Source organism: Eutrema salsugineum, unplaced genomic scaffold (genome assembly GCF_000478725.1).
Source record: "Eutrema salsugineum unplaced genomic scaffold, Eutsalg1_0 scaffold_10, whole genome shotgun sequence".
Taxonomy (NCBI): domain Eukaryota; kingdom Viridiplantae; phylum Streptophyta; class Magnoliopsida; order Brassicales; family Brassicaceae; genus Eutrema; species Eutrema salsugineum.
This window is the reverse complement of record NW_006256908.1, coordinates 10,509,177-10,531,758: the sequence shown is the minus strand read 5'-3', so window position 1 is coordinate 10,531,758 and position 22,582 is coordinate 10,509,177. Positions and strand designations below refer to the sequence as shown.

At 37.8% G+C, this 22,582-nt stretch overlaps 6 protein-coding genes across 8 annotated transcripts; 5 read left to right on the top strand and 1 right to left on the bottom strand.

The window, feature by feature from the left end:
- Positions 1-3,825: 3,825 nt before the first annotated feature.
- Positions 3,826-5,493, top strand: LOC18028111 (uncharacterized acetyltransferase At3g50280). The gene has a single exon (XM_006411179.2). It carries the CDS (start codon positions 3,899-3,901, stop codon positions 5,348-5,350), a length of 1,452 nt encoding a protein of 483 aa, XP_006411242.1. The 5' UTR covers positions 3,826-3,898; the 3' UTR covers positions 5,351-5,493.
- Positions 5,494-6,041: 548 nt separating this feature from the next.
- On the bottom strand, positions 6,042-10,944 carry LOC112081613 (the record flags this gene model as incomplete). Its single annotated transcript, XM_024148400.1, is given in 5 exon segments — positions 6,042-6,094; positions 6,097-6,168; positions 6,171-6,245; positions 6,248-6,395; positions 10,930-10,944. Coding segments are annotated over 5 exon segments (363 nt in total), but the record flags the coding sequence as incomplete, so codon positions are not given.
- Positions 7,730-10,723, top strand: LOC18028110 (peroxisomal nicotinamide adenine dinucleotide carrier). The gene is made up of 11 exons (XM_006411178.2): positions 7,730-8,023; positions 8,123-8,208; positions 8,318-8,395; positions 8,547-8,621; positions 8,797-8,927; positions 9,308-9,362; positions 9,545-9,652; positions 9,786-9,854; positions 9,947-10,048; positions 10,142-10,265; positions 10,345-10,723. Exons 2-11 carry the CDS (start codon positions 8,128-8,130, stop codon positions 10,536-10,538), a joined length of 1,017 nt encoding a protein of 338 aa, XP_006411241.1. The 5' UTR covers positions 7,730-8,023; positions 8,123-8,127; the 3' UTR covers positions 10,539-10,723.
- A 78-nt stretch (positions 10,945-11,022) lies between the features above and the next one.
- On the top strand, positions 11,023-13,195 carry LOC18028109 (probable signal peptidase complex subunit 2). Its single transcript, XM_024148486.1, has 5 exons — positions 11,023-11,320; positions 11,413-11,564; positions 11,856-11,937; positions 12,700-12,842; positions 12,952-13,195. Exons 1-5 carry the CDS (start codon positions 11,219-11,221, stop codon positions 13,052-13,054), a joined length of 582 nt encoding a protein of 193 aa, XP_024004254.1. The 5' UTR covers positions 11,023-11,218; the 3' UTR covers positions 13,055-13,195.
- Positions 13,196-14,023: 828 nt separating this feature from the next.
- On the top strand, positions 14,024-17,964 carry LOC18028108 (myb-like protein U). 3 transcript variants are annotated; one of them, XM_024161047.1, is made up of 5 exons: positions 14,033-14,064; positions 14,320-14,638; positions 14,722-14,837; positions 16,271-16,514; positions 16,607-17,827. In XM_024161047.1, the coding sequence occupies exons 2-5, from the start codon at positions 14,531-14,533 to the stop codon at positions 17,825-17,827; spliced, it is 1,689 nt and encodes a 562-aa protein (XP_024016815.1). In that variant the 5' UTR covers positions 14,033-14,064; positions 14,320-14,530. The 3 variants fall into 3 exon arrangements, with proteins under 3 accessions (XP_024016813.1, XP_024016815.1, XP_024016814.1); XM_024161046.1 differs by lacking the exon at positions 14,033-14,064 and adding an exon at positions 15,616-15,663 and having other exon boundaries at positions 14,323-14,638; positions 16,607-17,964; XM_024161045.1 differs by having other exon boundaries at positions 14,024-14,638; positions 16,607-17,964.
- A 1,157-nt stretch (positions 17,965-19,121) lies between these two features.
- Positions 19,122-22,343, top strand: LOC18028107 (coronatine-insensitive protein 1). Its single transcript, XM_006411175.2, has 3 exons — positions 19,122-19,985; positions 20,643-21,123; positions 21,273-22,343. Exons 1-3 carry the CDS (start codon positions 19,498-19,500, stop codon positions 22,074-22,076), a joined length of 1,773 nt encoding a protein of 590 aa, XP_006411238.1. The 5' UTR covers positions 19,122-19,497; the 3' UTR covers positions 22,077-22,343.
- Positions 22,344-22,582: the final 239 nt, after the last annotated feature.

The following is a 22,582-nucleotide window of genomic DNA, read 5'->3' as shown; positions in this document are numbered from 1 at the left end:
TTCTTGTGGATCGATGTATACTCAAAATACCTATTAAATAAATGAAAAGGACATATACGAAAGATCTTTTTGAGTGAAGATATTAATCGAGGACAGAAAAAAGATGTTGAGGCACTTCCCCAAATATAATATCGAGGATGATATATCAGATCAGCTGTGGGGGCGTCAAGAAGGTTCCGAGTCAAACACTTGTGTATTTTGTAATGTGTGACGACAAACTCATGTACTGGAAACTATCCGTCCGATGAAAATAAACAAACGACGGAGCAACAATCCAACGGTCAAAACGTAGCATTGTGTTTGAAGCTTTCGTTTCTTGCATCGCACATGATCACTTCAAGTGGCAGTTTTGTAATAATACAAAATATCGGGACGCCGACAAAACTGAAAAAGACGGTTAACGAGAATCTTCGTGTAATAATTGCTGAAACCGACACTTTATGTCAAAGTTAGTTCAAACATAAGCCATGATTAGTTTTTTTGTTTGTTTAATTTCTCTCACAATAACTTAATTAGTTAAATATAGACATTTGAAGTGTTGTGACAGTGGCCAAAGCAGTTGGAACTAGACTGTATCAGTTGAATATGAGATTCTTCATGCCGACTTTCCTCGGGATTTTAGGAATGCCAACCCATTAACAGAGTGATTTATAGTGTTTAAAATTAATCACACTTGCTAATGATCTCGAATGACTTGATTGATGATAGTTTATTATTTGAAATATAATTTAATGATCTTTACTATATCTAACAGTTTCATTTGTATACAATCATATAAGACAAATGCTACAAAAAGTGCATTACAAGTCTTCGTTGTTCACAAACCCCATGCAAATCTCTTGGAATTCCAAGGGCGTTGTTTTAGAAGCTTTTCTTTTACTATGGAAATAAAATCTTTTGGATTTGAGAATCCTAGTCTCTCATACGGTCAAAGATTTATGCAATTTCCATCTTAATCTTACCTCAAATACACCAAACCAGATTTTGCTAGATAGTGATATCTATATCATATATGTCGCTATGTGATATCATATCATCCTGCCAAATAATTATATAAAATGTTGTATACTGTTTATAATAATTATATAAAATACTAGTGTGTGATCCGTGCTACGCGCAAGCGTTTACCATTGCTTTTATATTATGATTCTTCGCTATTATATTATATACGTGTTTTTTTCTTTTTTATAGTTTTATATCTCGAGGACTTATGTCTCTTATAGAAGGTATTATTCGGGGTTGTTTTTTTTAATAATTTTTTGGTTTATGTTATGGAAGTGTTATGTTTATTCTTGTTAATTTATTTTTGTTTCTGAAGTATTTGTTTCTTTGTTTTTTTAATTTGTAATTGTAAAAACACTTTCTCCGTTAGTATATTTTGTATAAGACCTTGAGTCAGTCGAAGTACAATATATCTATATTGAAATCGGGTTTGGATGGTTAGTGTGAAAGAGTTTTTTTTAGTCTGTAATTTTTTGTATTATTTTATATTGGCTCATTTTTCTGCTATATTTCTTTGTTCGTTCGATGTTTATGAAATCCCATTTTGATTATACAAAGTCGTGTCCGTTTTTAGCCCTTCATAATTGTAGGTATTAATCGATAGCTCTCTTAAATGTTGGCAAAACCCTTCTATTGTTAGAATTTTGGTTTAATGATAGAAGGTGCTTCCATTGAAAGAGGGTGATTGAAATTTTGGTCGGACCAACCTTTTGTTCATATCCATTCCTTTGGTCTCTAATTGAGTCATTTTTCCATCCTCCTTCTCTTTCTTGGTGATTCAGTTTAATTTCGGTATCCTCCACTCTTGCGGTGTTTTTTTCTAGAATCGGTGCCGGTCTAACCCCTCCCCATGATTTCTTAGATATACCTCTATTTGTCATCATCTTGGAGAGCTGATCGGTTTCTCAACTTTGGAATTGGTTTTTTGGGTGTGTCGTAGGTGACTCCAATTTGGCGTGGATTTCATGGATCATTTTTGGAATTGGTAGAAAGTCCAGCGTTTATGGTTAAGCTGAGCTGAGTTGAGTTTTTTTTTTTCTGGAAAATATCACTTTCGTCGAAAAATCTGTTTATGCAATTCCTTTTTGATGATGATTCCATGATTGTTGTCGTTCATATGATTTGTTTAATTTCAGTTTATGGTAGTGTGATATTTGATTTATTTAAAGTGTCTCATCATTTGCCGTAATTAGAGAAACCGAACAAACCAAAAAATTTTAAAAAAAATAATTGTACAGGTGGTTGCTGAGGTGGCAGCACCAGAAGAGAAAAAAGCTATTTTTATATATATAGATTATAAATAATTATTTGTTTTCACAAACTCAATATCCGTAAATATTATAGTCATTCATTCTGAAGAAAATACTTGAACCAATAATTAAATTCTTACAATAACAACTTAAATTTCAGCATTTTTTTACAAACAATGGTAAATTCTTAAATTGTATTTGGTTTCAGTAAATATTTAAGGAAAAATATGCCAAAAAAAGATTATATAAAATGGCTGCTTTATTATGTACTTTCTTCCGCGGATTCGGGTTTTAGTTTCCACCACATACCGTTTTTGTAACCGGCAAGGAACGTTTTATATAAGTTTGATTGAATACACAATTTATTTTGTCTTTTAAATACACAGTCGTCCGTTACGTTACATGTTGATCCTGCAGGCGACCATACCTTTTGGTTTGCAATTCGTCTCACACACTGACTTGTGCATGTATGCCATGTATGAAATGAATCCGTGTGTCTGAACGCCACGTGGATTCATTCGGCTCGAGAATCTGCAATAAACTTGGGGATTCCACACCAATATTTGTGAATTCCAAGGTAAACCTCTTTCTTCGGATATTTTCTTTGATATGAAGCAATACATCTTACAGTATTATATAACAACTCGTTATGACTATAGTCGTTCTAAAATACGTTCCTCGTCATTGGTACATAACCTTTTTATATACTTTGGATTATTGAGATTAATAGAGATCTCTTTTGAAACTAGTGTTTTAAAACGTGATCTATACTTGTTAAGTGAAGAATATGTTTTTCTATACTTTGTTCATATAATTACTAATAGATACACTTCACTTTACAAACACAAAATTGTAAGTGTTTAATTACTCACATAATCTTAGAGTCATAACTTCAAATTAATTAATATAGATTTTCTAACTTAAAAATATTTATTTCGTAATGGTGACAGCAAAGACGAACAGTATGAATTCAAATTTATGTATGTAAAAGAGAGTCAAAATTATGTTTTTGTGAATAAAAGAAATATCATAAATATGATCTGACTGAGTTATCCTTTAAATGTGGTTTAAAATCATTGCTTAAAACCACTGGTGATCATTACAAATTGAAGAATATTGAATGAAACCTATAACCAAAAAATTGAATGATGGTCCATAATCTTATCTTACGTCTTAACCATTGGTTTTGTTTTCATCTTCAATTTTTTTTTTTACAGGTGCCAAAAAAAGGGGTGTGGATTCATTCACTCTTGATTTTCTGCCTTAAACTCTCTCATATGTTACATGTGTTTCAACACCCTTTTACACAAACAAAACAAAACAACAAAAATATCAAATTACTAGACAAATTCATTATTCAGAAATAAAGAAACACTTTTCCAAAGTAACAAGGCGACACAAGTTGAACAAAGGGCTCCATTTTAATAATTTTAAAAATAAATAAAATAAATGCCAAATGATATCCACATCATCATTTGATTCATGAACCTCTTCTCCTCTTTCTATCTTCCACTATATAAACCACGTCCCCTCTCTTTCTCTTCTCTCATCACTCTTTCTAGTCTCTCCCCATCACACACAGATAAACTCTTTGAGAGCTTATTAAAAAAAAAAAAAACAGAGAACGAAACAACACAAAACAAAAAATGCCTTCTCTCGACAACTCTGTAACTATAATCTCCAGAAGCAGAGTCTTTCCAGACCAAAAGTCAACTCTCGTTGACCTCAAACTCTCCGTCTCCGATCTCCCCATGCTCTCTTGCCACTACATCCAGAAAGGTTGTCTCTTCACGCGCCCTCACCTCCCCACACACGCGCTTCTCTCTCACCTCAAACACTCTCTCTCTCTCACCCTCTCTCACTTCCCTCCTCTCGCCGGCCGTCTCTCCACCTCCGAAGACGGCCACGTCTTCCTCTCCTGCAATGACGCCGGCGCAGATTTCGTTTTCGCCGACGCAAATTCCGTCCACGTCCGCGACGTTATCGGCGGAATCGACGTTCCCGATGTCGTGAAAGAGTTTTTCTCTTACGACAGGGCGGTGAGTTACGAGGGACATCACAGACCGATCCTCGCCGTTCAAGTGACGGAATTGATCGACGGCGTTTTCATCGGCTGCTCCGTTAACCACGCCGTCACTGACGGAACCTCGCTGTGGAATTTCATCAATACGTTTGCTGAGGTGTCTAGAGGTGTTGAGAATGTGACACGTAAGCCTGATTTTACGCGGGAGTCTGTGCTAATCTCACAGGCTGTGCTCAAAGTACCCCAAGGTGGGCCCAAGGTGACGTTCAACGAGAACGAGCCGTTACGGGAACGGATTTTCAGTTTCACTAGGGAACAGATTCTGGAGCTGAAATCGATGGTGAACAAGAAGAGAAACTGGACGGTGATTAACGGCGTTGAGGTGTTGGGGAAGCAGAGCAACGACAAACTTAACGGAAAAGAGAACGGTAAACTGACGGAAATGCTGGAGAGTTTATTCGGTAGAAACGACGCCGTTTCGAAAACAGTGAGCAAAACCGTCGACACGGTGGAGATATCGTCGTTTCAGTCTCTCTGCGCGTTGCTCTGGCGAGCGATCACTCGAGCGAGGAAGCTTCCGAGCTCTAAAACGACGACGTTTCGGATGGCAGTGAACTGTCGACACCGATTGAGCCCGAAATTGGAACCGGAATACTTCGGAAACGCGATCCAGAGCGTTCCGACGTTTGCGACGGCGGGAGATGTTCTGTCTCGGGATCTCCGATGGATCGCCGATCAGCTCAACCAGAACGTGGCGGCTCACCAAGACGGGAAGATTCGAAGCGTTGTGGCGGATTGGGAGGCGAATCCGAGGTGCTTTCCTCTCGGGAATTTCGACGGAGCTTCGGTCACGATGGGAAGCTCGCCGAGATTCCCAATGTACGACAACGATTTCGGGTGGGGAAGGCCTGTGGCAGTTAGAAGCGGACGGTCGAATAAGTTCGACGGGAAGATCTCGGCGTTTCCGGGGAGGGATGGAAATGGGAGCGTCGATTTGGAGGTGGTCTTAGCGCCGGAGACTATGGCTGGGATTGAATCTGACGGCGAATTTATGCGATATGTTTCAAAAATTTGACGGCGTTAATGAAATAACGTAACGGTTTGCCTCTTTTTTTTTTTTTTCTGTTTGGTTTTCTTTTCTCAAATAACTTAACGGTGTAATATTGTTATGTAACTCTGTAAGTTGACCCCATAAAAATGTTATAGCATGAGAATTTAGTATTATTCTCTAGCGTATAAAGATTTTCGATTTGCCGAAAAAAAAAAAAGATTTTCGATTTAAGACCAATGGAAAAAAAAATTAAGTTGCAATTTATATCAATCAACCAAACGTTGCTAATTCATAGAAAACTGAGTTTAATTTTTAAAATACAGAAATATACTGTTCCACAATTAGTTGTAGTAGTGTGTAAATTTATATTAACTACACTAATTTTAAGATCTTTTAACGAATGTAATGTTTTATCATAAGAAAAAAAACAAAAAACAAACAAAAAGTTTTAGACATCTGTATAAAGTTTTAGACATCTGTATAAAGTTTTAGACATCTGTAAAAAAAAGGTTTTAGACATCTGTAAAAAAAAAGTTTTAGACATCTGTAAACACGATATTAGCACACAATGCTGTAGTTCAACTGGTCGTTTCATCAAAACGTAACAAAATGGAACAGACTCATTATATGTATGATTAATTGATTCACACGGACATACGAATATACGATTATAACGCTAAAGCATTATCTATAAAAGACTACGACTAGATCAAATTCAAAAACAACATTGGATCTCAAGGCCAATATACACTTCAAGATAACCAACACAATATATCCATTTGTGTCCAAATTCTCGAGTTTGACTTTCCAATATTCATAAGCATTTGTTTTCATGGGCAGCTTGCTCTCCCAATAAAAAAGAAACAAATGTCGGTCGAATTCTCACTGAACAAGTCAAGATTCAAAAACGACGCAGGCTATCATGAGGAATACGCAAAACTTCACGAAACGCAGGATCTTCGTTAGTTGTCACAGCCTTATAGTTTCGTGTGGATCATCTTTCGTTTGCCCAAGCTATCACCTTGTAGTTGTATCTGTTCTCACCACCGTCGCCAATTCCTGATGCTCCCTAGTTTTACTACCACTACGAGTAAGTCATTTTTTTTTTTTTGTTTCTTGATTTTCTCTACACATGCAAGAAATAAGGGTGTAATGGTAGAACGAAAAACGTTAAATTGGTTTCACAATACTATAAGAAAGATAAAACTCGGATGTAAGGTTTTCTTTAACCTCTTCCTGTTGATGATGTATATAATTTTTTGATCATTATATGCATATTTATAGGTTAAATTAAACTTGCATGACATATGCATATTCTTCCATGAAAACGTCTTTAAAACAAAGGAAAAAATGAGCAATTTGATAATATAACTAAAACTTTATCATACTATCCTAAGCTAATATCCATGAAAAGTGTAATGATTTAATTTAACACCAGTCATATTATTTCAAAATATCAATGAACATTTTAAATTAGTAACCCGCACGTATTACTATTGCAAGTGGAGTACAATTAGTCAAATTATGCACAAGCTCTCTAGGCTCTAGCTCCAAAATCCACATGCTTCACGCAACTTATACTGAACAACACGCGACTATCAGACGTGGGCTGATTCTTTGTTGTTATACTAAAATGGGCCTAATATCTTTCCGATTATTTGTGTTACGTTCAGTAACGGTGTTTTCGATCTCCCAAACACTTCCTTCATCGTACATCTAAAAATAACCTTGGAGCATAAGAGAAGAAAGAGTAAGGAGAATCAGAAGAAGACAGAACATGACTTCTTCAAATCTGAATCTCCGAATCTGAATCTCCGTGAAGTGACATCTCGAATCCAGCGAGAGACAGAGTGTTGAGAATTCATGTGTTCTTTAGACAGAATTATTTTTTTGATGCGTGACATTAAGTGTTTTTGCATAAGTATTTAGTTATTTACTTACCACTTACTAACCCAAAAGGAATAATTCTCCCCAACTTAGAGAACCTCAAAAACTAGGTGTGTTTGTGTAATCGCATAGCCAGGGGAATCAATTGTTATATTTTTCTAATTTAATTTAGTTTATTTGTTTCCTATGTTGGCAGTAAGAAAAACATGTGAAGTTTCCTAAATATTTTCCTTAACATACATATATGCATTCGAATAACCATTGATGGTAAAGTATTATCAATCGGATAATCACATTCGCTTCATTATAAGTTCATATTAATCTCTCATACATACTCAAATCTCTATGGCACTTGAATGATTGCTATTCGAACCCTGAAAAGCAAATCAAAATGTCATCACCATATCCGGCCAAAAATGTAGAAGAGTTAAAAATCTTTCAAAAAAGATATTATTGGAATGATATCATAAAAAACGCAGAGAAGAGAGAGCTTCTTTCCTTCCCTCTCCCACATCATATGGACCGAACACGCAATTCAAGAAAAGATGGCTTATCCAGCTAGCTAAGTTATAGGGTAAAGTCTCGTAATACCACTCAAGTAACAGGGGTATATCAGTCAAAACATCCATACACTCCTCAACGTCAACTCGCGTGTTTTCTTCGAATGAACATCTGAAACGAAAAGAATCGTTTTCCATTGGGGATGGAGAAGAAGCTCTGCCAACAGCTACCGACGCCATCAACGATAGCCTCATAAGCTCTCTTTTGATTCTCCTTCGTCTTGTGACGATTTCAATTTGAACCTCTGAGGTAATCTCGATCTCTTCGCCTTTGGCATTAGTTCCGATTCCGATTTTTTATTTTCCTGTTTCTGATTTTTATTTTTGTGTGTGTGTGTGTGGAGGATAGAAATCATGTCGGATGCTTTGATCAATGGATTGGCTGGAGCTGGTGGTGGGATCATTGCTCAACTCCTCACTTATCCTCTCCAAACTGTACGATTCTTATTGTGGCCAATTTTCCAATTTTTTTCTTCTTCTTCTGGATAATCGTATTCTTGTTTTGAAGCGATGATGTTTGTTTTTGCAATCGTTTGAAAATTAGGTAAATACGCGCCAACAAACGGAGCGGGATCTGAAGAGGGAGAAGAGGAAACTTGGAACTATTGAACACATGTGCCAGGTTTTCATTTTTGCTTTTTTTGTCTCTCCTGATTCTCAGGATCAAACGAAGATTTGCCTTAATACTTGTGCGATTGTATATTTCGTTTAATAGTCTTTCCCTTAGACAAGTTTCTGAGAGCTTGATTTGCTGTATTGCTTTTGTATTGAAGGTTGTGAAACAAGAGGGATGGGAGCGATTATATGGTGGATTGGCGCCGTCTCTCGCCGGAACTGCGGCATCACAGGTTACATTCCCTCACTTCTGTACTAATATATCCAGAGAATCTGTATTTTTAGCCATTTTGTGATTCGAGGTTTAGAATAGAGGAAAGAAAGTGGATGTTTTATACTTTTATTTCTCATTTTGGCAAGATGATCTTCTCTAAGCCTTTTGATTGCTTCTCTTTTTGGATGAGACAGGGTGTGTACTACTACTTCTACCAAGTGTTTCGGAATCAAGTTGAAGCTGCAGCTCTTCGACAAAGCAAGAAAGGGTTGGGTGACGGATCTGTTGGGATGTTTTCTTCACTTCTAGTGGCTGCCTTAGCTGGGTAAAACAGCAATCCTTTATGTGATATTTGTATTTTGCTAGATTTTTGGTCTGTTACAGTGCGGATTATCATTTGTTAGCAGTGCCATACATACTTTTTTTTTTTTTTTTATCAGTTTCGATGCAAAATAGCACTTAGGTGGTTCAGCATTTTATGCTCTTATAAGTGTCATTTGGTTAATGGAGCTTCTAGGTGGATGGTGTAACTTTAACTGTTAGGTCTTATAGTCATAGTTGTTTTGTTATTTGATTGGGGAAACTTTGAAGGCATTCCAGCCAAAGATTATTAAACATCCATACTTCAGTAATGTTATCTTCTGTTTTTTTTTTCCATTTCTTCTGCTGTCTCATTTGAAGTATGATAGCTCTTTCCCTGTGCAGATCAGTTAATGTTCTTATGACGAATCCAATCTGGGTGATTGTTACACGCATGCAGGTATTAATGGCTTCATATACACCACCTAAAATTTATTCTCAGGGTGTTTAATCAATTTCTCTGTATTTTCATACATTTTAGTTTTGCATTTAGTAGTGGAATCTATGAGTTTTCTTGTCCACACTCCTATTCCCCCTTTATTTCTCCCCCTGATTCTTGTTGAATACTTGTATGTAATGCAGACCCACAGAAAAATGCCAAAAGATCAGAGGACTGTCTCCGAGTCACCTTCTTCTGATGCAGAAGCTCTGGTTCCAGTTGAGCCGCGTCCTTATGGGACCTTTAATACGGTATGAGGCAGCTTCACGTATATACAAACCAGAATAAGTTGGTTTGACTCGATAGAATCTTAATTCAAACTCTATAAACCTCTCAAGACAATATTAAGACAGTTTTTGTGACACATAATGAATGATGTTTCAGATTCGAGAGGTTTACGATGAAGCTGGAGTGACTGGCTTCTGGAAAGGTGTAATTCCCACATTGATCATGGTATGTGAACTTAGGTGTTTTTTTTTTATATTGTCTGTCTAAGTGCATCTTCTGACTGTTAGGTGTGTTTTTTTTCTTTCTAAAACTTACAGGTAAGTAATCCATCAATGCAATTTATGTTGTACGAGACAATGTTAGCAAAGCTGAAGAAAAAACGTGCCTTGAAGGGTAGCAGCAACGTAACCGCTTTGGAGGTCCGGACTCTTAACATTTTGCATTTGTTGTTTTGATAAGATGTTTCTTGCTCTCCATTGCCAATTTTTCACGTCTTTTTTTTTTCCTCATAGACATTTCTTCTTGGAGCTGTGGCTAAACTCGGAGCTACAGTCACAACTTATCCTCTCTTGGTTGTAAAGTCTAGACTTCAAGCCAAACAGGTCACAACAGGGGACAAAAGACAACAGTACAAAGGTTTGGCCACAAAACTCATTTTCCCAATTCATGGATCGATGGAAAACTGAGAGTTTCTTTTTCGGGTTTGGAATTACAGGAACGCTGGATGCGATTCTGAAAATGATTCGTTATGAAGGGCTTTACGGGTTTTACAAAGGGATGAGCACAAAGATTGTGCAGAGCGTCTTAGCTGCTGCGGTTCTGTTCATGATCAAGGAAGAGCTTGTCAAGGGAGCTAAGCTGTTGCTCTCCAATGCGAGCTCTAGCAGAGTCAAGTCCAAGCCTTCTTGAAACCAGTCCAACTATAGGATTTAGAAATAAGATTGAAATAAATAAATAGATTAAAGTATACTTCCAATAATTTCTTTCATTAGTTATATCACTCTATTGGATTCCTGATGATTGCAATTGATTATTGTATTTTCTGCAAGAATATTGGTTTCGACTGTTTTATATCTTTAATTTCCAGTATGAAATCTCTCTAAAATTTATAGTATGGCAAATTGATTTTTGTTTGGCCTCTTATCTCTACAAATTAACTATCCAATCTGATTGTATAAAGAAAAAAACTTTAGCTTTTAAGTTGAAAATCTTTTAAATAGTCCAAATATATGATGAAAAATATTATTTTGATAAGGAAGGTTTAATTAGTTGTCAAAAGAGGATTAAAATTTTAATTGACTATCACAAGGAATAAATTAATTAATTAACTTTTTTTTTGCATCAAAAAAGAGTGTCACATTCTTAAGGCCCAATATTTCTCATAGTTGAAACGACATCGCAGTATACCAGTTTTGACCGAAACGTCTCCAAGCTCCATCAATATATCGTCTTCCTCCTCGTCGAACCAAAACAACAGTCTCTCTTAAGTCTTTGCGGTCGAGAAATTACTACACTCTGCGTTCTCGAGAGCACGAGAATTTTTGCAGAACCCTAGAGATCTGGAATTTTCTGGATCTGATCTGTCCGCCATGGAAGAGAAGAAGGTAGAACCGACGAAGACGAATGTTAAGAAGGCTAATCTGTTGGACCACAACTCGATCAAGCACATCCTCGACGAGTCCGTCTCCGATGTAAGGCACAGAAAAATATTCATAGATTCTCCTTGGCTTTATCTGATCTGTGTGAATCATGATCTTCCTTTTTGTCCCTTTTTGATGCGTAGATCGTAACGAGCCGTGGATACAAGGAGGATGTGAGGTTGAGCAACCTCAAACTGTTCTTAGGTGTGATTATCATCGTGGATGCTCTTGTTGCCCAGTTCTACAACAAAAAATTCCCTGAGAACAGGAACTTTTTGATTGGATGCATCATATTATATCCTTTTTTTTTCGTCAGCTATTGCTTCGAATTCGCTTGATGCGTTATGCTTGAGCCCCATTTGGCTCTCCAGAATTAACAGTTACGAATTATAGGGTGTAAGATATAATCTAAGACGATGGAAAACGGCAATTGCAGTTTGGAATTCTAGTCTTTTATTGTTTAGATAGATTGCTGTAATGTGGCTGAAATGTTGTTTGAAACCTCATTGTCTCTAGTATGACCATATAAGCCGCTCGATACATGTTGTGTATTTTGAATAAGATGTGTGGTTCTTGACTATGGCAAGTATGTAGTGCTGAATGCGGTGTTGCAGCTGATTCTGTACACTAAGGAGAAGAATGCGATATTGTTCACCTATCCTCTTGAGGTTTGTTCTCTGACTGTTGAGAATCGTTTTCTTTTTGAGAAGCAATCTTGGATAGACTAAATTCTTGGCTTGTTTATGGCAATGTAGTTCTGTGATTAGGTGCGTAATGTACTTCCCCCATTCAGTCGTTTTTAACTGGAACTCTATGTTAATTTCCGTTGTCAAACTTTTGCATTCCTTCTGTTTTGTAAGGAATTGGTGTTGTGCTTCTACTAGCCTGACATGTTAAGTAATTCCTTCTGTTTTGTAAGGAATTGGTGTTGTGCTTCTACTAGCCTGACATGTTAAGTAGAGTTTGCATATTTTACGGCATCTACATTTCCATTTCAATGTATTGTTCGGTTGCTTAAATTCTTGGCAATATGACTGTGGCAGTTCTTGTATCGTTTGGTGTTTGAGAGATCGGTGCAGTGTTGTTTCATTTTTCAGCTAACTGAATGATTTTGGAATGTAGTATGGGTGGTTTTTCCTTCTCATTCTCACCAGCTTGAAGAAGATTACTCTTCTCATTTAGGTTGTATTCGTTAGGATGAGATTTACATTTCATTCTCTACTCATTGGTTAGGTCTAGCATATACAACAGAAAGAGCTCCTACATATTGTTTTGCTGAAACCATTTCAGCAATAATTTTGTTAATGTCAAAAACGCGTAAGGAGTCTAATGTTCTCTGGTTAATCTGTTTTGCTATGGTTCAAACATATTTTGTTTAGCTCACTTATCATTTGCTCCTCTATCCGAAATCTTACGTGTTTAATACGCAGGGATCATTCACCAGCACTGGCTTGGTGGTGTCTTCAAAGCTGCCCAGATTCTCTGATCAGTATACTCTCACCATCGACAGTGCTGATCCAAAATCAATCTCAGCTGGGAAGTCAGTCCAGCTCACCAAAAGTGTCACCCAATGGTCACTCTCTCTTTCTTACTCTCTCTGCATTTTATATTTACAGGCGCTCAACGCTATATATGTGCAGCATAAACTCGTGCCTCGTTTTCATGGGTTTTGTGTTTTTCAGGTTCACGAAAGATGGAGTTCTTGTTGAGGGTTTATTTTGGAAAGATGTTGAAGCATTGATCAAGGACTATGCAGAAGACAAAGAACCAAAGAAGAAGAAATGATGATATTTTGGAGAAATATATGTTCCCAAAACTCCAAATGTTGCGTTTAGATAATTTAAAATCGATTGCGACTTTTGTTAGAGATGATGATTCCCGATAAGAATATTTGGGTTTTTCTTATAACCAAGATTTTTGAATTAATTTGAGGTTTTATGATAACCTTTGGACAAAATAAAAGCTATCTTTAGCAAAGCCAATGGCTCACATCTTAAGTTCATGACATGAGTGATTGGTTCCTGTTTTTATATTGTAATTTTGTGTTTCATATTCCACTCTTATGCTGTTGTCGTTTAGTGTATTTGTTTGATTTCACACATAAAATACAGGCCAAATGCAACACGAATTGTGTATGATTTGGTTTGTAATTTTGTATGATAGCTGATGAAACATACAAAACGATGAGTGGCTTGGATTACTCTAGGCTTTCTAGGCTGCCTTTTCTTCTCTCTATGGCCTGAATAAGTTCATTTGTTGATTGTATTTGGAATCCACCCTTTTTATACTCCCAATTTGGAACGAGAGATAAATACATATCAATATTCCTAATCCATACATTTATTATCCATCCATCCCATTTGTCACAAAATTATGATCTGTCCGTCATCGAGAAAGAAGAGAAATAATCAACTTCAACTAATTTTTGTTCCCTTATAAAAAATAGAAATATATTGTTCTGTAATAAAAAAATACAGGCCCATTCTCTGTTGGGGCCCATTTAATCGCAGCGCACCAGACATTACTCAAGTTGACGTGGCACCTGGTCGAAGTCGGTTACAATGAGGGACCCATCACTAAACTTGTAGGACCTACCGATCGGGCTCATGGCTTGAATTTGTGTGCGTGCTCAATCAAACGGAGCCGGATCTCAAATGTAATCGAATAACCACGTTTAACTAAATCGTTTCGCATCCGCCACTACGTTCAATATAAGTATATATATATACAGACGCTATTTTGTTTTCTTATCTTTCCATTTCCATCTTCCTCTACGCGAAGGGAATCAAAAAAAGGCACTCGTTTCAATTTGTTTGTTTCTCTCTAGAGATAATATTCAAGAACTCACCGTCGTCTCTCTCTCTTAAAAAATTTATAACAAATCCTCTAATTGCATCGAAATCTGTGGATTGATTCTTTGAAGCATTAATCGTTCTGTAGGGGTTTTGGACGAATTTTTATTTAGCAATTTCTGGATCGACTTTGGTTTTTTTCCTTTGTATTACCATCTAGATAAGTTACCGATCCGATATTGATATGGCCGATTCTAGGAAGGGAGATGCCGGAGACGATCACCACGGTCGGCCTAATGACGGCGAGGATGTTTCCGATTCGTCGACCATCGATTCTCGATCTAACGATGCCGCTGGATCCGAACCGACGAGGGTCGATAGTAGAGTTTCAGATCCGTTGACTGACGAAGGCCGACGAGACTTTTTGCTTGGGGAGGATAGGGTTTTGCGGTGGTTGCAGGCTTTGGATATGCAAGTCCTGGGAGCTTGTCGAGGTGACGAGAGATTGAAGCCGTTGTTGAAGCTGAATGTATCTAACGGTATGGCCGAAGATCGATTGCTCGCGCATCTTAGTCAGGTTTGAATGATTAAATCGAATATGATGATTTTTGGCTTCTCGTTTTGGCGTGAGATAATCTGATTGATTGTTCTTTTGAATAGCATTTCGAGCCGGCCGAAATTGGTATGCTGGCCAGATGTTTTTGCATACCTCTGGTTTCACTACGCGTCGGGAAGATCAAGAAGGAGGGGACCCTAATGCGACCCACTCACATAAGGTAATCAACGAGAGACTCAATGTTTCATGAGTCCTGTATTTTTTTCTGGCACTGTTTGAGCTTTGGAACGTGATGTCTTAGAGAATATGTGACCGTGATGAATTGTTAGTTCTAGGTGTTTCTCTCTAGTTTGGTTTTACTGGCTATGAAGATGTTAGAGCTGTAGCATAACAGAAAATAGTGTTACATTAATGATTTTTGAGCAATGAGGCATTGATTATGCCATTTTATAAAACAATGCTCACTTGTAGGCAGATTATCTATATCAATCGTGATTTTGAAATTCATCTGATGATTCAAAGTAAGTTGAAGATACTTTTGTGTGCACACACACACAATGCATGTTGTAGTCTTATGTTCCTTCTTATGGCATATTTCGGAAGATGTATTTGAAACTTGAAAGTACTCTCTCCCAGTTTTTCTCTATGTCTGCTCTCATGGTTCATGCACGTTTTTAAATTGCTATGTTTGTTTTCATATTAAATGTTGCATCTCTGTGTTACTGACCTTTTGTAGTTTTAACTTGTGCTAACACTTTGGAGGTTAGTGTATTACATAGTTTTTTATTTCTATCATGAAGAAGTGGAAAAAATATAACTCACCCCGTCAATCCATTTGGCTGGTTCTGTTTGTGTGTCTATGTAACTCGTAGTAATCAGGTCTATTCATGACTGACTGGTTTGGTTTAAATCAAAGGCCTTTATAAATCATAGGAACTCAAATAAGTCATATTGTGATGCTGTTCATGCTTCCAAATAAAATGTATCTTTTATTGTAGGTATTTGGGCGTAATCTGTTATGATCTCTGGTAGATGATGAAGTAAAGGTAGCTTCGTCTCCAATGTTGTGTAGCCTGCTCTTGATTTTTAGTAATATAGGGCATAACGGTTCTCACTGCTTGTCATAACATCACTGACTATATAGTTTTTGTTTGATTTCAATTCTTTGTTATTTCTTCTTGTTACTACTTAGCTGATTTAAAAGGTTTTTTATTGTGTGTTCTACCATTCTGTTCAAAGATATGATAGTGGATATATGTTAAGTTTGTTTCGGGAAGCTCTTAGACAATCATCATCTTGTCATATTTTTTTTTTGACAATCATCATCATTTCATAGCCAGTAAAACCTAACTAGAGAGAAAAAAGCTCGGGGTGGGAAATAACTTTTATTTGGCTTTACTCTATGTCGTGTGAATAATTAATAATAACACAGCTGTTATGTAAACAGTTTTGCATGTTTATGTCAGTAGATTCTATTCTTGTAATTGAATTCGGGACAACTTGCAAATGTTGAGAGAGCATTTAAAAGCTACTGGTCTTTATCCATTTTCTTGTCTGGTTTTCAGCATCTAGTTTTTATTTGTTAGTGGGTTTTCTATTGATATTAGAGATTTGCTGACTTAATTTTCTGTCATTTTCTCTCTCATTGGCCAGGGGTAGCTTGAGCCTTATGGTTTTGCCAACATCGGACTTGCGACTCTCATTTATCGGCGACAATGGTCACTCAGAACAACTTTTTACTTATACCAGCAAAACTCAGTGCTCCGCGGTGTCAATTGAGGAGATAACTGCAGACAGCTCTGGTAGATCGTTTGTTATAAGGATCGCAGATGGCAATGCTTTTTACTACTGGTGCTCAGAGAAGTCAAAACTTCTGGGAACTGAATTACGTCAGAAGGTTTGTGAGACAGAGATGATCTCGTTTTTGCAAATACTTGTCTTTACACATATTCTCGTTATCTGATTTTTTTTTTTTCCTTTCCTGTGTAGATGGAAGACCTGATCAAGAAGAAGCCATCAATCTCGGAACTAACTGGAATTGAAGAATCGCGTCTTGGCTCTGTGGCTTCTCATCTCCGTTTGTATCTCATGGGCTCTGTGGTGCCTAATATGAAAGGTTGTCCCGTCCCAACTCTTGATTCATTATCGTCTTCTGGATCTTCCGAAACTGGTGATTCCTCCTCCTCTAGTAGTGCATCATCGAAAACTCTTAGAGCACGCCACTCTGGGACTCAACTGACAAAGGCTCAAGAAAGCCTCAGCCCTAGATCAAGCTCCTTTAAAGAAAACACACTGAGAAACTCTTCTACACGTATCTCCTCTAGAGATAAATCAAAGCGACGCAGTGAAGGCCATTTCTCAGTCTTTGAAGATAATTCACCCATCACCTCCATCCCCACGAATGTAGATGGTTTTATCAAGTCAGAAGGAGAAAGTGAAGACGCCGCATCGGATAATAACGGAAGCTATCATCAGATGATCGATTCTTCTGAAGCAGCGGAGTTAGCAGCAAGTACAATGACCTTACCACCCGACTTTCCATTGAAGAAGATGGGTCCACCAGTGTTTTCTCCTTACTACTGCTGGTGCCCTCCAAGCACCTCATCGCTTCTTCACGCACCATCTGCCTCGTATCAGTTCCCTCCACTATCCATCGAGCTACCTTCGCTTCCGCCTCTTTCCTCCTTATTACCTGCATCAGCATCCGATGGGTTCTTGATCCCATCATCACCGCTCGATCTCTCTGACATCCCTCCGTTGCCTTTAGTCCACCACATACCCATTCCGGGTGGTTCATCATCACAGCAGATGATGATCCCTATAATGTGCGACCATCCTATTGTTCATATTCCGGTTATCGATATATGCTCGTCCGGGCAAGCCTATCTTGTAAGTGCTGGACCTACCGGGATGATACCCACGAGCATCACTCCGCTCCCAGTGGAGAATGATTCGCTGGTTGAGAAAGGCGCAAGAGAAACACTGCGATTGCTCATAAGCGGAGCCAATGCAACAACCTCCTCTGCTCCTTTGAACCATCACCATGGGAGCAGAGGTCTATACAGTGGGACTCGGGACGTGAGTGGTGTGAGCTTGTTTGCTCCTATCGGGCTACAACAGCCGAGTGCAGGTGATGGAGGAGATGGTGGTAGCGAGAGTGTGAGTTCAGGCGAAGCAGTGCCTCTGCCTCCAAGAGAGACTTCTGGTTAGTTTTTTTTTTTTCGTACGTGTTTCCGAAATGGAATTTAAAAAAGTGTATAGAAACAGGGCCGTGCCGATGTTAAGTAAATGGAAACAGCTTGTGAATATATTTTTCTTTTGGGAATATATTTTGAAATTAAAATGTAGTTATAAATTCTGAACTACTAGCACATAAATCTAATTCAACATAAGATTTTTTTCAGTCAAAAAGAATTTTTACACGTTATATGCTTAGAAAAAAAAGGATAAGAGATATGACAATAATAATAAAAAAAGTGTTTCGCACATTAACATTTTTTGAAACTTACAAAGAGGTAATATGTTTTTGGGAAAAAATGATGGAGGGGTACATATATAGATGAGTATAATTATTAAGAATTATACGTTTATGACAAGTATAACGATTGCACATGTGTACGTCTGCCAAGTTGAAGACAAAACAGTCGTATATAATAATATAGTGTTATTTTTTCTGAAATCAAAAATTTATAAAATGCTACTCGTACAAAGAAAATTGTGGAAAAAAGGAGTAGTATTTCTTACACATTTTTTTAATAGTATTTGTAATCTGACACCGAGAGAAACTCTTGAGAGATATCCTATATTCCTATGCCTTTATCAAAGAAATGGAAAATGAGAATATCTAATCCAAATTCGTGTTATCGTTTATGATATCTTAAATCTGATATGATATTAATAGCAATGTTTGCAATTTTAAAGCTTCAAAAAAGTACATGTTGCTCCGTAGAGAGTATAACTTTTTTGTATCCTTAAAAAAGAAATTCATTCTCTAGTTGTAGCTCTGTAACTTTAGCTCTAGTTCCTAACCACTGGGTTAGTGATAAAATCCTATTTAAGTAAAGTGCCTGACGAGAAATTTTTAGAAAGGTCAAAGGAAAAAAAAATAGGTATGATCAATCCATTGATTCGCACAAACTGTATATAGGTTATTTTGATGATATCAGCTATTGTTTGCTATTTAAAACACTTTCCACATAATATTTCTCTGATCTTACGTGAATATCATTATGCAGTAGCCTATAATTCATATAATTTTGTTAACCATGTTTTTTTTTTTTTTTTTTTAATGTTCAGGTCCATACTTAAGCAGCTTATTACCTTGTACTAATTGTCAATGGATAAACTAACACCTGGTTAGTGGTTATTACTACTAATACTGTCGTTTAGCGAGATCTGGTTATTGCAAAAAAAACATTAAACAACATTTGAGACGATCGCATCTCGACCGTCTAAACATCAAAATTAATTATTCTCTCTCTCTATCTCTCTTTCTTTCTCTCCCACTTGATCCAAACAAAAATAATAACCAGACGATATTTGATTCCTCTCCCACTTTCTTCCTCCCAATCCTGACTCTTCTTCTTCTTCCTACGCTTGTCTTCATCTCCTCACTCTCATCCATCTTCCTCGTCTGTTCTCAGGATCTCCTTCTACTCTTCCTCCGATTCACCCTCCTCCTTATCGGATCTCTGCCTTCTTCGTCTCTTCTCTTTCACTGTCTTCTGTGTTACTTTGGATTTGCCAGGTTTCTGCTGAGATTCGTCCTTGATTTCAACAGTTTTGTTTGCTCCAAGCTTGGCCTCTCCGAGATTTGACGGGACAATCGAATCTTCAGGATTTTAGTTTTTTTGGTTCTCGATCTTAGCGTTTGTTCGACGATGGAGGATCCCGATATTAAGAAGTGTAAATTGAGCGCCGTGACCGTGGATGACGTCATCGAGCAAGTGATGCCGTACATAAAGGACTCGAAAGACCGAGATTCCGCTTCTCTGGTGTGCCGGAGATGGTTCAAGATAGACTCGGAGACGAGGGAGCACGTCACCATGGCCCTGTGCTACACATCGACTCCTGATCGTCTGAGCCGTCGGTTTCCGAACCTGAGGTCTCTCAAGCTCAAAGGGAAGCCTCGAGCCGCTATGTTCAATCTGATCCCTGAGAACTGGGGAGGATTTGTAACCCCTTGGGTTCACGAGATAGCTGTGTCGCTGCGTCAGCTCAAATCTGTGCACTTCCGGCGAATGATTGTCAGCGACTTGGATCTGGATGTTTTGGCTAGGGCGAGGTTAGATGAACTCGAGGCTTTAAAGCTCGATAAATGCTCTGGTTTCTCCACTGATGGACTCTTGAGCATCGTTAAGCATTGCAGGTATTGATTTTCTTTGGTTTATCACTTACTTTTGTGACTTCTCTTCTTCTTCTCTACTTGACGACCAGTTGTCCATTACCTACTTTGACTAGATCAAGGTTGCATTTTGGGTCTTTTCGTTTGTTTACTTTATAAATATTAAGATTGTTTCTTTGAAGATCTGATGTATCTTTAGCTCAATTGGGTAAGTAGAAACTTTGTGGAGTACTTTTTCTTTTGGTGATATATTGTTGAATCTTACTATATTTGGTTCTCTTACTATACGTTACACTTGTGATTACATATGCATAAAGCAGACATATTCATTTCTTACAGTCCAGTTTTGAGGATTTTATATCCATCATACCTTTCTTGAAATCTCTAATCTCTTTGGTGCTGTTGTGCCTGCAATTTAAGCAGAAATTCCTATATTTTCCTTTTTGGTGAAGCTTATTATATTTGGTTTCCCGCTACAGTTTACACTTCTGTTTATGCATAAATATGGCAAAAAGATTGATTTCTGAAATCTGAAGTCTCTGGGAGTTCTTGTTTATTATGTCGCTCTTGCATCCTTGATTCGGCTGCTGCTATTATGCATATGCAATTTAAGTTGAAAATCCAATATCTTTGTGCTGTTTCTCACTTTATTCATGCTTCTTGCTGCTGTCTTTTCTACAGGAAAATAAAAACATTGTTAATGGAAGAAAGTTCATTCCTTGAAAAGGATGGTAAATGGCTTCATGAGCTTGCTCTGCACAACACGTCTCTTGAGGTTTTAAACTTCTACATGACTGAGTTTGCCAAAATCAGCCCCAAAGACTTGGAAACAATAGCTAGAAATTGTGGCCGCTTGGTTTCTGTGAAGGTCGGTGACTTTGAGATTTTGGAGCTAGTTGGATTCTTTAAGGCCGCAAGTAATCTTGAAGAATTTTGTGGTGGCTCCTTGAATGAGGACCTTGGAAGACCTGAGAAATACATGAATCTGACTTTCCCACCAAAGCTATGTCGTCTGGGCCTCTCTTACATGGGACCTAATGAAATGCCAATACTATTTCCATTCGCGGCCCAAATCCGGAAGCTGGATTTGCTTTATGCATTGCTCGAAACCGAGGATCATTGTACACTAATTCAAAAGTGTCCTAATTTGGAAGTTCTCGAGGTAAATTATTATATTGCTGTCTTTCCTTATCTGGTGCTGCTTCTTTAGTGGTAAATAATGCTCGTATTGAATACTTACCTTATTTGTTCACGAAAGATTTCTAAGCGAGTAATTCACTTTTTCTCTTTTTTTTTTTGCCTGTATTTCAGACAAGGAATGTAATCGGGGATAGGGGTCTGGAGGTTCTTGCACAATACTGTAAGCATTTGAAGCGGCTGAGGATTGAAAGGGGTGCAGATGAGCAAGGTATGGAGGACGAAGAAGGCTTAGTCTCACAAAGAGGACTAATCGCTCTGGCTCAGGGATGCCAGGAGCTAGAATACATGGCGGTGTACGTCTCAGACATAACTAACGAATCTCTTGAAAGCATAGGCACATATCTGAAAAACCTCTGTGACTTCCGCCTTGTGTTACTCGACCGGGAAGAGAGAATCACAGATTTGCCTCTGGACAACGGAGTCCGATCCCTCTTGATGGGGTGCAAGAAACTGAGACGGTTTGCATTCTATCTCAGACAAGGCGGCTTAACGGACGTGGGCTTAAGCTATATCGGACAGTACAGTCCAAACGTGAGATGGATGCTCCTGGGTTACGTAGGTGAATCAGACGAGGGTCTAATGGAATTCTCAAGAGGTTGTCCGAATCTACAGAAGCTAGAGATGAGAGGTTGTTGCTTCAGCGAGCGAGCAATCGCTGCAGCGGTTATAAAAATGCCTTCTTTGAGATACCTCTGGGTACAAGGTTACAGAGCATCGATGACGGGACAAGATCTGAGGCTGATGGCACGACCGTACTGGAACATAGAGCTGATTCCGTCTAGAAGAGTCCCGGAAGTGAATCAGCTTGGAGAGGTAAGAGAGATGGAGCATCCGGCTCATATACTTGCCTATTACTCACTGGCTGGTCAGAGAACAGATTGTCCACCAACTGTTAGAGTCCTCAGGGAGACATGATGATGATCCAATCAGAGGTTTGTATATAAAGGTTTGGTTTATCTTTTTTAGTCTCAAGATTTTTGGGGTTTCAATGAACTGTGTAATGAATTCTTTTTTTTTTTTTTTTTTTTTTCTGTTGTATCGTCGTCAATGGTTTTGAGAGATTTACATAATATCTTGTTTGTAAGGGCATATCACTATTTTTTTTTCCACGGGGGGTACTCTCTACTCGTTTCTTTTTTTTTTTGAATAAAAAACCATCGAAGATTTTGAGAGATATATCGTCAATGGTTCTGACTTTTGAGAGATGATATATTTGATGTGATTGACATGGAATTTGACCCTACTAAATCGATTCGTTGTTGTAAAGATTAAAGTATACTAGAGTGTGAAAATTTCTTTTTTGGCCGACAGTAGCATATATAATGGAGCCTCAAAATTCGTACTTTTTGAACAAGCTTTAACTAAATAACCAACCGATAACGCTGGAATCTATTGTTGCCGACAAAAAAATAAAGGAATCT

What these genes read in the sequence shown, in the direction of transcription:
- LOC18028111 (XM_006411179.2), top strand. Translation starts at nt 3,899, where the DNA reads ATGCCTTCTCTCGACAACTCTGTAACTATAATCTCCAGAAGCAGAGTC.
- LOC18028110 (XM_006411178.2), top strand. Translation starts at nt 8,128, where the DNA reads ATGTCGGATGCTTTGATCAATGGATTGGCTGGAGCTGGTGGTGGGATC. An exon ending in CTATTGAACACATGTGCCAG is followed by an intron (nt 8,396 to 8,546) that starts GTTTTCATTTTT and finishes TTTGTATTGAAG; the next exon opens with GTTGTGAAACAAGAGGGATG. An exon ending in CCGGAACTGCGGCATCACAG is followed by an intron (nt 8,622 to 8,796) that starts GTTACATTCCCT and finishes TGGATGAGACAG; the next exon opens with GGTGTGTACTACTACTTCTA.
- LOC18028109 (XM_024148486.1), top strand. Translation starts at nt 11,219, where the DNA reads ATGGAAGAGAAGAAGGTAGAACCGACGAAGACGAATGTTAAGAAGGCT. An exon ending in TCGACGAGTCCGTCTCCGAT is followed by an intron (nt 11,321 to 11,412) that starts GTAAGGCACAGA and finishes TTTGATGCGTAG; the next exon opens with ATCGTAACGAGCCGTGGATA. An exon ending in ACCAAAAGTGTCACCCAATG is followed by an intron (nt 12,843 to 12,951) that starts GTCACTCTCTCT and finishes TGTGTTTTTCAG; the next exon opens with GTTCACGAAAGATGGAGTTC.
- LOC18028108 (XM_024161045.1), top strand. Translation starts at nt 14,306, where the DNA reads ATGGCCGATTCTAGGAAGGGAGATGCCGGAGACGATCACCACGGTCGG. An exon ending in TGCTCGCGCATCTTAGTCAG is followed by an intron (nt 14,639 to 14,721) that starts GTTTGAATGATT and finishes TCTTTTGAATAG; the next exon opens with CATTTCGAGCCGGCCGAAAT. An exon ending in ATGCGACCCACTCACATAAG is followed by an intron (nt 14,838 to 16,270) that starts GTAATCAACGAG and finishes CTCATTGGCCAG; the next exon opens with GGGTAGCTTGAGCCTTATGG.
- LOC18028107 (XM_006411175.2), top strand. Translation starts at nt 19,498, where the DNA reads ATGGAGGATCCCGATATTAAGAAGTGTAAATTGAGCGCCGTGACCGTG. An exon ending in AGCATCGTTAAGCATTGCAG is followed by an intron (nt 19,986 to 20,642) that starts GTATTGATTTTC and finishes TCTTTTCTACAG; the next exon opens with GAAAATAAAAACATTGTTAA. An exon ending in CTAATTTGGAAGTTCTCGAG is followed by an intron (nt 21,124 to 21,272) that starts GTAAATTATTAT and finishes CCTGTATTTCAG; the next exon opens with ACAAGGAATGTAATCGGGGA.